The sequence below is a fragment of the Mesoplodon bidens genome (assembly GCF_964165515.1).
Source record: "Mesoplodon bidens genome assembly, chromosome: 11".
Taxonomy (NCBI): Eukaryota; Metazoa; Chordata; class Mammalia; order Artiodactyla; family Ziphiidae; genus Mesoplodon; species Mesoplodon bidens.
The window spans coordinates 11638357-11650875 of NC_138167.1; the positions used below are offsets into that span (position 1 = coordinate 11638357).

General features: G+C 39.8%; 1 protein-coding gene across 5 annotated transcripts in view; it reads right to left on the reverse strand.

The window, feature by feature from the left end:
• Window positions 1–1880: 1880 nt before the first annotated feature.
• Window positions 1881–12519, reverse strand: part of EPS8 (EGFR pathway substrate 8, signaling adaptor) — a 189797-nt gene continuing 179158 nt past the window's right edge. For all 5 annotated transcript variants that reach the window (XM_081247974.1, XM_081247970.1, XM_081247971.1 and 2 more), the window contains 3 exons: window positions 6540–6720; window positions 4912–5041; window positions 1881–3157 (listed from right to left, as the gene is read on the reverse strand). In XM_081247974.1, coding sequence (XP_081104100.1) covers window positions 3044–3157; window positions 4912–5041; window positions 6540–6720 — 425 coding nt within the window. In that variant the 3' untranslated portion in view covers window positions 1881–3043. The remainder of the gene's footprint in view (window positions 3158–4911; window positions 5042–6539; window positions 6721–12519) is intronic.

The following is a 12519-nucleotide window of genomic DNA, read 5'->3' on the forward strand; positions in this document are numbered from 1 at the left end:
TCACTGCGCTGGGAGACATCAGAGGTTCAGCCCAGGAAAAGTGAAGAGAGCTGTTTAACTCCTTGGGTATCCAGCTGAGATGTAAAATATCCTGGGAATTCATCCCCCCAAAAAGGGCATGCCTTAGAAGTAAAGACTCCACTGTGAAAACTACTCTTTTTTTTTTTTTTTTTTTTTGCGGTACGTGGGCCTCTCACTGTTGTGGCCCCTCCCGTTGCAGAGCACAGGCTCCGGATGCGCAGGCTCAGCGGCCCTGGCTCATGGGCCCAGCCCCTCCGCGGCATGTGGGATCTTCCCGGACCGGGGCACGAACCCGTGTCCCCTGCATCGGCAGACGGACTCTCAACCACTGCGCCGCCAGGGAAGCCCTGAAAACTACTCTCGATAGCTACAGACAAAGCCTGAAATCAAGTCCTGACAAGATTTTCAGAGAAGAGATAGTTTGTAGATCGAGTCCCATCAAATTAGAAGATCTTGTAAAACACACTGAACTTGCCATAATTCACCCTAGCAAAGCATAAAACCAAAGCTATACAAGCTCAAAGTGATCAGCCAATACACAGCTGATTGCTGGAATAAGAATAAACATTCTTCCAAGGAAGATAACATATTCTAAAATATCTAAAACATGTCATTTACAATGTCAAGTATATATAATAAAAAACTACTACACATGCAAAGAAATAGGAAAATAGGACCCATAGTGGGGGAGAAAAAAGCAATCAATAGAAACTGAGCCTGAGATGGCCCAAATGTTGGGTTTAGCAGGTAGATTATAAAGCAGCCTTTCTTTGTTATGGGAAAAAAGGAAAGCTGCTCAAAGAATTAAAGGGAAATATTCTTTTAGTGAGTGAGCAGACAGAAAGTCTCAGCAGAGAAATGGATGCTATATAAAAGAACTAAATGTAAATTCTAGAACTGATAAAATACAATAACTGAAAAGAAAATTCACTGTCCCTGCTCCATGGATTTGCTGAACTATTTCTTCCGCTGAATTCTTTTCTGAATTCCCGAGGCAACAGCACCAGTTAGGCTGTGCCCCCTTCTCCGAGGTTTACCAGTTGTGGCGTCTTTCCTCCAAACTTCTCATCCCAGTGGCCTAACTCCTCAGATGTCTGGATCCAAACTCTCCCTCAAGCTTTTAAATCCCATTAATCCCAAGTCTTCTCTTGGTCTCCACATTCCAGAGGGAGGTAACTACTTCCTGCAATTACTACCTTGGTGATATTTTCCTTTGGAATTTTATAGCATAAAGACATACTTATAAATGATACCAATTCTTTTCATGTCAGATATGCTATATTACACACAGGTTATTTTAACTTTTCCATGCTAATTTCTTTTGTCTTATACCTACATTCTCAGAGAGTTTCAATAAGGGCTAAGTTATAAATGTGCCTCAGTGCTTATGAAATGGGAAGGATCTACAATAATTATTATTCTCTTTTTTGCCTCACTTTGTCCAAGGGACGACATTATGGAGAGACTGAGAAATGGAAGACAAGAGATTCTCATATCCCTCATGATTTGGGGAAAGTTAGCCTTTAGGACGCTAAGCCTCCTCATCTATAAAATACAACTCACAGATTATTGTAGATCTCTAACAAAGCGTTTATGTGGAAGCACTCTGTAATCACAAATGGTGTGTAAGTTTGTTTTTACTAGATGGTAAAAGAAAAGATGATGAAATAGGAGAGGTGGAAAGAAGAGAAACAACTGAAGAAAGTATTCTAGAGAAGTTTCTACCCACTCAGAACTCCACTGGAAATCAGTTAAAAAAAAAAAAAAAAGAAGAGCGTGGGCCTCTGTTTTTCCCATTCCATGCAACCCTGATCCCCACTCTACACACCAAAGGTCCCTTTTGCCAACGAGACAGAAGCCATTTATTAATGTACGGCAAATACTGTTTATTGTAGACTTTCCAGCTGACTCATGTGAAAAAGGCACTATGAAAATTAATGAATCTAGATAATCTCTCTAAATGGATTTATGTTAAAATATACAACATTCTTACATAACATCTGTTTTATATATGTGAAATAATATAACATTTAATGACAAAAATCATGTTTTCAAAAATAACATTTGTTGAAGGTTAAGTCTCTTTCTTTTCTCTACCTAGAATCTTTCACAGGATTAAAGTATGTGTATATTATTTCTTATTACCAGAAAAACTTGACACAGATAAACTCATAAAATGACCCCAATTTGCTCTTAACTACTTATATCAATATTCAGAACTGAGGCCTTCCTTAAGCAGAATACTGTAACACACACCAATGCAGGCTATTTCCTGTGACAGATTTTGAATGTATATGACCTCTTTTACACTTGTGCTTTCTCATATATAAGAACACAGTATAGATAATAAGCAGAATATAAACTGAATCAAAATACAAGCTATACAAGGAATTGTGATCAACAGAGCCACGACAGATAAAATGTCTCGGGAATGCTCCAAAGGTTTCTATTTGTATGTCCAAGGCCTTGTTGTATTTTACAGTTCATTAAATGTTTTAATCTTTTTAAAAAACTGTTGGCATTAAGAACTTTAAATAAATCTAAACATCCTATTATTGAGTATGTTGAAGAAGAGACCTAAGTAAGCAGGGGCTAGCCTAAAGTCAGCTACACCCTGGATGATACCTACCATAGTCACAGGCAAAACTGAAATTGTTTAGATTTTGAATCATGGGCAATATCTCTGTTTTGTTGCAATAAATAAACTCACCGCTGTCAAAAAAAAAAAAAAAAAGTCTGCTTAGGCATTGAGATGGGGATGAAATAATTAATCCAATAACGGAAACCTCACCTTGGTAAAGTAGGCAAAATATTCCCAAGGTGAGAAGTTCTGTTTAACATTTTTTCATTTTAATAAAAATCACGGGCCCAGGAGCAAGTTCTCTGCTTACTCATGTTTTCATTGTTTCTTTATGGCGATAAATTCTGTATACCAAGAAATAAGAATCTGACATTCCCTTCATGGCTTCTTAAAACAAAGCACGTTGGAATAATGCCAAGAATAATGGAGTTTAAAAACTACTTAGTGACTGCTTCCCTCATCAAAAGATTCCACTCCTGAATCGCTAGCAGCAGCACTGATTTTTTCCTGTCGTCTTCGCATGATTTCTTGCAACTCAGAGCTGCCGTTGTTATCCTGAAAAACAAACATGGTTCAGACAAGATGGTTACTGGTTTGTGAGGCTGCAAATCATGTAATGAAATGGCTTAGGCTAAAAGTTCTTTGTGTTTTTCTTCTCATGTCTCTAAGGGGAAAACTGAAGGCTGCTCTTCATATAAGTGAGGATTCTAGACTTTACTAACATCACATTTTCACTAATACTGTCTGAAGGCAATTCATTCACCATGGCTTTCACTTGAACCTGTTAAAGATAAATCAGTAATGCATGTGGAATGCTCTAGATTCCCTGGGGGAAGAAGAGATCGTATAAGAAGAACAAAAAGATGGTAAATTATCAAAGAATGTCCTTTAGGTCAAGTAAGATACTCATCTATCTACCTTAGGGGATTCTAAATCAGGCCCAAAGACTGGGCTCACAAGACACCACATTTCCTCATACCAAAGGGTTCTGACCTTCTGACATCTTGTTGGCTTTTGTCCTTTCCAAACCTGACCTACAATCCCTATGCACGCTCCTTATTCCTCTCTCATCTACAGAAATCTCTGGCAACACAGGTGAGTAATATGAACCATGAACTAGATGCAAGAGAAGGGCATGATGGGAAGGTGCCTGGGGAAGACGAAGAACCTCAGGTAGGAAGTCTCTGCCTTAATTCACATCCAGAGGAACAGGAGCAATAGGCCAGGATGACATGGGAAGTCAGGGGAAATGACAGTGATAGGGAGTCTGGACTGAAGGAATTCAGAAATGTTAGGAATATGGAACTTTCTATTATAACCCTTAAGGAGGAATTTATACATTCTCAACAAAATTAGAAGGTATAATGGTACCAAAACTGCCTCAGAAAAGATATAATTCTGACTTACATTCAATATACAAAAAGCCTGATATAGAATCAACCAAGATGAATGTCGTAGGAAAAATTTCAAAGGGAAATATAATTTCTCCTAAGTGAGAATGGTTACAGGGTTGTATGCACGAAGCTATTTTACTGAGTTATTTAACTGTTGAATTTATACAATAAACCTGCTAGAGATAATTACGTATTGATTTCACGCCAAAGCCTATATACCCTTTCATTGGAGTCTAAGTTTAATTTTCATGAAAGCTATTAAGAGCTGTGAGATGTAACAGTTAGAAACTACTACCCTTACACAGCCCACGTTAATTAGAGTAGGATATTGAAACCTTAAGTATATCCAATCTAGAAAACATTTACTCTTTTTCTTTCATAGAAACAACTATAACTAAAGAATTACTCTTCAGGGCCCGCTGTTTTCAACGATCCCTACCTAATATTTTCCCTCTGATTATTTATATGTATAAGCAGGCCTAAGGCACACAGCCACTGTTTTAAGACTTTATAACCTCTAACCTGCTAGAATCTCCAAACTAAATATAAAGGACAGGTAAAAGAGTTCTGGCCTCTTAAGTCATTTACTCACCCGAAGTAAATGAGTAAATAAAATTCCTACAGAAGTAGTGCATGTAAAATGAGAACATTAGGCTTTTCATTAGATATCCAAAAGTATATGAAGCTCAAGCTTCATGTTATAGGAGCACTTATAACAAATTAATCTCCCTGAAAATGGTCGCTAATGGTCCCCAGTGACAGATTACTAAAGCTGAATCAAGTTGAATTCAGCTCTGCATGAAAGGCAAAGAAAGCGACCTATATGGACATAAATATTGTTTCCAGAGCTTTCAAATTGCAGTCCATACTCTTGACTAATGCAGAAAAACACCACCTTAGGTTGAGAAGTCATACCTCTAATGCAGCTTTCTGTACAGTAATTTGGCTAAAGACTCTGGCCCCTTCAGGGCAGACGGTTCTCAGTTCATCTTTATTGAGAGAGAAAAGTTGTGCACCATTTAATACTCCAAGACTATTGACAGTTCTGAAAAAACAAAAGAAGGAAAAGAGGGAAATAGAGCATTAAAAATACTGTCTGGATTTGTGGTTGCCAAGGGGGAGGGATGGACTGGGAGTTTGGGGTGAGCAGATGCAAACTATTATATAGAGGATGGATAAACAACAAGGTCCTACTGTATAACACAGGGAACTACAGACAATATCCTGGGCTGAACCATAATGGAAAAGAACATAAAAAAGAATGCATACAGGTGTATAAATGAGCTACTTTGCTGTATAGCAGAAATTATCAGAACATTGTAAATCAACTATACTTCAATAAAAATTAATTAAAAATAGGGCTTCCCTGGTGGCGCAGTGGTTGAGAGTCCGCCTGCCGATGCAGGGGACACGGGTTCGTGCCCCGGTCCGGGAAGATCCCACACGCCGCGGAGCGGCTGGGCCCGTGAGCCATGGCTGCTGAGCCTGCGCATCCGGAGCCTGTGCTCCACAACAGGAGAGGCCACAACAGTGAGAGGCCCGTGTACCGCAAAAAATAATAATAATAATAATAATAATAATAATAATAATAATAATTAAAAATAAATAAATAAATAAATAAAATACTGTCTGGATAAAACAAAAGAAAGATTCTGGTCCTGTTACAACCTCTCTTCTCTAGGTGTTCCATACACTGGAACTCATAAATGGTACTAGAGTGCTTAGGGCAATGACAGGGGATGGTCATGATAATGACCCTGAGGCTATATAAGATCATTGATCATGAAGTGTCAAAAAAGAGTCAACTGGGTTTATTATCTTTACTGTGTATTGGCAATTTCTTGAAATTTGGTGTTTCATAGAAGGAATGGATAACTTTCTAGTAGCCAGGCAATTGACTAACCAGTGTACCTCATTTTTTCAGTCACACTGGGTGAGTTTATAATGTGTCAAGTGCTCTTGAATATGTATTAGTCAAATAGTTCAAATACATATATTCAAATATGTTTACCAAATACACAAGAAAACGTTTACAAGTTTTTAATTATAGACAAATAGAAACTTCACTGTGGTTTTCCTAAAGGAAAGCTCTATTAGATTATAACCTACAATAAGTAACGTCACCTATTTTTTCTTTGCCTGGGATCTCTATGCTGCAGCAGGAGAAAAGGTTCTGCTCTATGTCCTCTGTGGTCTGGGGAGTCTAGGTAAGACTACAGTCCTATCCTGTGTGACCCTCTGAGGGAGAAAGACAGCCACCAGCCTCAAAGCTGCCAAGAGACTGCTTGAGGGACCAATGATGAACAGACACCACCATCTAGAAAATGGGGTGCCATCAAATGATAGTTATTTCTGCTTCCTCCCATTTTTTTTTTTTTTTTTTTTTTTAGCTATAAATGGCTAGAGTCATTTCCTGAGCATGGAAACAGATGCAGTTCGGGTTCTCACATTTTCTAAGAGTCACTTGTGACATCTTAGTGATCAAATTGAAAACACTGCAAGTTATACACACAGAACTGTAAAGTATCCCCAGAGAGACTTACACAGGGTTGAACCCCTTTGACTGCAACCATGTCTTCACGTCCTCTGGGGTGGAGTCATAAGTGATATTGACAACTGGCACATTCTGCCGTGGCACGTGGAACTTCTTCTGGGCGGCGCTCCGACCAATGGTCAGTCTGTGGATGAGTTCATCCTGCACTTCCTCCATCTGAGATTTCCTTCCTAGATACCAACACAGAGGAGGTTAGTTTTGAAAGCCCTAACAGTTGTTGCTCTCTCTAGAACCCCAATGCCAAGAATCCTTTGACCCCAACAGGACTTATGATCTAGTACTCCTACCATCTTTCCTTTCATCCCCACCAAGTATAAACTCTGTGATCAATTATTAAAATCACTCCCTGTCTCTTCTTTCTTCATTGTATTCATCTGGCAAGCCCCCCACCCTTGTTAAATCTCACTTTCTGTTTATTCTGTGCTGCACCTGCACACCGAATAGAACACAACAATGTTGAGTGAGCTCACGTTAAATTCATGATCATGAACCTCCACTGGGCTGTTAATGCTCTGTGACATTCATACTACATTTCCTGAGGCCAGTGGCTTTCAACTGGGGGAAATTTTAACCACAGGGTACATCTGGCAATGGCTAGAGATACTTTGGGATGTCACAAACAGGGGGCAAGGGGGAAGGAAGCTACAGTCATGCAGTGGGTAGAGGCCCGGGATGCACAAAACATTCTCAATGCACACAGGTCACATTGCTACATCAGAGAATTATCTAGCCCCAAACGTCCACAGGGCTCAGGTTGAGAAATCCTGCCTGGGACCGTATAAGTGTCCATGGTCAGACAAGTATTTCCTATCTTCTTCCTTCTGCAAACCTCCAGTTCCCAGTCCTCAGTCCTCTCCCTGAGCTGATGATCTCACTTGCATAATTTCTGAGTAAAATAAAGAAGTTAAAAGAAAACCTCCCTAAGTTCCCCTAGCAGCTCTCCTTACCACCAGCACTTTCCCTGTACACTCTGCCAGCCTTCCGTCTATTACATTATAGATGAACTGTTTCCACTCTCCTCAGGCCAGCCCCTCTACGTGTGCACTAGACTCCATGTCCTCTGTCTGTTTGAATACTTTGACAGTAATTTCCCCCCTGCTTCTCCCATGTTATCAGTTTTCCTCTTTTACTGAATCATTTCATCTGCTTACAAGCATGCTACTATTTTATTTCTCTCATGTTTAAATAAGCCCTTTCTTAACCCCACATCCCCTGCCAGCTACTGCCCATTTCTCTGCTCCCCTTTTAGCAAAACTCCATGAGAAGCTGTCTATACCAGGTGACTCCAATTCCCAATTCTCCAATTTCCTCTTAAATTCGCTGCGAATAGGCTTTTGGCCCCATCCCTCCATGCCATTTTGCTAAACTCCAATGGTTGATTCCCAGTCGTTTCCTCATTTAATCTATCAATAACATTTGAAGAAGGCGCTCCCTCCTTGAAACACTTTCTTCTTATGGCCTTCAGGACACCACACTCTCTGATTTTCCTCCTGTCTTACTGGCCTCTCCTCAGCATCCTTTTCTCAGATGCTCATCTCATCTCCCCAACTCTCCAGGACACAGTCCTTGGACCTCTTCTCTGTCTGGACTCACTCCATCAATGATTGTTGTGCCTGGTCTCCTGGTTTTAAATGCCATTTAAAAGCTGATGACTACCCAAATTATTTCTCTAGTCCAGACTGGTCCTCAGGACTCTAGACCAATATACATCAATTGTCTATTTGATATATTCATTGGATGTCTATTAGCTATCTCAAACATAACATGTTCAAATCTGAATTACTCATCTTCCTGAAGCTTACATTTATGCTAGACTTCCCAACTTGGTAATTCTATTTTTCCAGTTCCCCCAACGAAATACCATGTAGGTATGCCTGACTCCCCTTTGCCCTCGATTATATCCAATCCGTCGGCAAATCCTGTTGGTCCTACCACTAGAATACACCACACACCCCAATCACTTCACTCCACTTTTTTCTATTAGCAGCCTGATCTGAGCCACCAGCCTATTTACAGGTCTCTCTGCTTCTACTCTCCATGACCCCACTCTTCACTCTTCATCCTCTTCTCAATATAACAGATAAAGTGAAGCATTTAAAATGTGAGTCAGACACACACACACACACACACACACACACAGATACATTATTTGTATATCACCTTCAAGAATTAAGTGCAAAGAACTGATATAGTAATCCAATTAACTAACTTGGCAAGTGACCGTGACCTGGTCACTAAGGAAGCTTTTGTGACCATTGTTCTGATTTTTTTTTCAGGGAAAGTATTTTTAGAAAGTGTTTGGTGCCCCTGGGAAATAAATGAAAGTGTGAAATAATCAAATAGTGTTATTTCAGCCTAATTTTTTTTAATGCCTCAAGGACTCAGGAAACCTTTTGAAAAAGAAAGAAGTCAAAAGAAAGAGAAATAAGAGAAGGCAAGGGAGGAAAGGAGGGAGGATGAGGGGGCTAACGAGAGTAAGAGGGAATATTAGTGATTGTTACATTTAAGTAATACAGGACATGCATTTCATTAGTTAACTCTTTTAAATCAGTACAATGCAGTCACACTGCCATACAACATAGGAGTACATCTCAAAGAAATACAAAAGAAAAAGTATCACCACACTAAAATAGTTATCTCCTTATCTGTTGACTTAGCCACTGTGCGATCATTTCCAGTCCGCAGCATAACCTCTTTCCAGGGAATATAAAAACCTCTTCTAATGTGTTCCTGGCTTTGGTTTCCATTTGCAATGTTCTAGCACATAACAACACACCAGACTAACTTTACACCTCCTTCTAAAACAACACTTCTGATTACCAAAGATTAAACTCATATAAAAGGACTACCATTTCAAAGGAAATGGAAGACATGCAAAACAACTGAAGCATTGATATCTTCAAAAGTGATGAAGAGAACCTTTTTGAATCTTATGACAAGTCAAACTGAATAGCTTATATGACACAGGACTCCAAGCAGCTAGTTTGAATAAACGCAGTAAACACTTCAGAAAAGGAACCGGGTTCTTGCTACTTGTGACATTTAAAAAATAGGCCTGTTGACTTTTTTTCCTTGTTCATAGCTATTTGGTAACATTTTTATGGGTGAGTATTCAATTTACAGCTCCTTCCATTTTATTCTTACCAGAAGTCTAGGCCATAAGCAGAGAATGCAAATACCACAAAAGGTATATTTTGAAAGAGACCTGGTTACCAATAAAGAAGCATGTCTATTTGGTTCTAAAAAGACTGTTGAGAAGCCCCAATATTCATTCAGTAGAAATGATCTTCAAAAAAGTGCTCAAGAAAGAAAGCTATCAAGAAAATATTTGTTTTACAAAAGGGACTATATTTAATGTCAAACTATACTTCTGAGCTATCTTTAAAAGGAACATTACATAAGTAAATGCAAAATTTTATTAGTTTAAGGAAACAAGTACATGTGTAAATTTGGGGACATATGTTTATGTTTTACATACCAGTGTCACCCTTTGACTTATGAAAAACAGACTTGAAAATGATGAGTCACAATTATCAGGAGGGTTCTCTATCTTTGAAGTATTCTAACCATGCCTCTTTCCCATTAGGTTATTATTAGTTTCTTAGACTAGGACAAAGAACAAACTGTCCCAGCCCACAGACTGTTCCAAAACTGGGCCTGGATGCCTATGAACCCTGATCCCAGGCCTGGAAAAAGAGTGCCACTGTGTCAAAGATTACCGCGCTGACGTAACAAAGAAGGGAGATGTTATAAACTTGTGGGAAGAATGAAGAAAGTTTCTGAGAGGAAAATTTTCCTTAGGGAAATCAATAAAAACATTTACAGAACTTTCTCATCTTAAAACTATGTCTTTCGTGTCTGAAAAAAATAAAAACATCTTTTCAAAAAATACACAAAAATATTTTAAAATTTAGTTGCCAATTCTATTTATGCACACACACTCTCATACACACACATGCACAGGCATAGTTGTTTTTGCCACACAGAAAGAGCTAATCATTTTTCCAAAACTTCAGTTTTCCATTAGTTCTTTGGTAAGGTCAAGATATGGATAAGAAGGTAATTTAAATTGGCTATACTTCAGCTGAGAAAGTAATGTATAAAAGTAGGTTTGTGCTTATTGCATTTAACCAGAATTTCTAGAACAATTAAATAGTAATAGTTTCAGTGTCTTCTTTTTAATTTTTTTTAAATCAAGAGTGACCACAACTGAAGAGTTAGGGCTATGATTTACTGAGATGAGAACTTGAATCTTAAGTTCCAATCTCAGCTTATAGTTAATAGTTCAAAACTTGTATCTGGACTCGGGCACAGGAGGCCTGCTGAGCTCCCAGCCTAGTCCCCTGCCCTTTCCAGGTCACGTGGGTCCTTGGGGGCATAGGAAAGAGGCCAAGGGGAGAACAGGAGAGGCAGGTGGGAGGAGTCCTCAGGGAGCAGTGGGAGAGAAGTGGAGGGTGATTGCCCTGCACAGTCGGGCACTGGGAGCCTGCTGAGCTCCCAGGCCAATCCCTCGCCCTCCAAATCCCCCTCCAGGCCACGTGGGTCCTTGGGGGCATAGGAGGGAGGCCAGGGAGATCAGGAGAGGCAGGCGGGAGAGACCCTCCCAGAACCCACACCGGAGGAGCAGCAGAGGAGAGGAGGGCATTTGCCCCACCCACTCGAGCCCAGGAAGCCTACTAGGCTCCCAGGTGAGGTCCCCCACCCTCTGAGACTGGGGTGGGGGGCACGCCTGGGCCCCTTCTGTTCCTTGAGCCTAATCCCCACCCCCAACAGCCCTCAGGGCCTTTTCCAGCCCTGTGGGTCCTGAGCATTGGCCCCACCCACCAACAAAACCTCACCCTTGCTTAGGCCCCGCCCTCCACAGCCAAGGTCTTTCCATCCTCCCCCTTTGTTTTCCTTTCCCTCCTCCTCTTTTTTACTATTGTTGGACTGATGTACATTCTGGTTGTTGATTCATCTATATTTTTATTTTTACATTCTTTCTAACATATCTGTTAGTTTCCTAGTCTGATTTTATTTTTTACTTTTTTATTTTTTTCTCTCTCTCTCTTTTTTTTTTTTACCACCCCACGTGGCTTGCAGGATCTTGATTTGCGAGCCTGGGGTTAGGGGGAGCTCCTGCAGTGGGAGCTCCAAGTCTGAACCACTGGACTAACAGAGAACCTCAGACCCCAGGGAATATTCATCGGAGTGAGGTCTCACAGAGTTCCTCATCTCAGCACCAAGACTCAGCTCAACCCAATAACCTACAAACTCCAGTGTTGGAAGCCTCAGGCCAAACGACCAGTAAAACAGGAATACAATCATACACATAAAAAAAAAAATGAGATGGCAAAAAAAATATGTCACAGATGATGGAGCAAGGTAAAAACCTACAAGACCAAATAAATGAAGAGGAAATAGGTAATCTACCTGAAAAAGAATTCAGAGTAATGATAGATAAGATGATCCAGAATCTTGGAAATAGAATGGAAGCATGAATTGACCAAATACAAGAAATGTTTAACAAAGATCTTGAAGAACTAAAGAACAAACAGAGATGAACAACACAGTAACTGAAATGAAAAATACACTAGAAAGAATCAATAACAGAATAACAGAGGCAGAAGAATAAGTAAGTGAGTTGCAAGACAAAATGGTCGAAATAACTGCCAAGGAGCAGAATAAAGAAAAAAGAATGAAAAGAATTGAAGACAGTCTCAGAGACCTCTGGGACAACACTAAACACACCAACATTCAAATTATAGGGGTTCCAGAGGAAGAAGAGAAAAAGAAATTGTCTGAGAAAATATTTGAAGAGATTATAGTCAAAAACTTCTCTAACATGGGAAAGGAAATAGTCACCCAAGTCCAGGAAGCATGGAGAGTCCCATACAGGATAAACCCTAGGAAAAACACACCAAGACACATATCAATCAAACTAACAAAAATTAAATTCAAAGAAAAAATATTAAAAGCAGCAAGGGAAA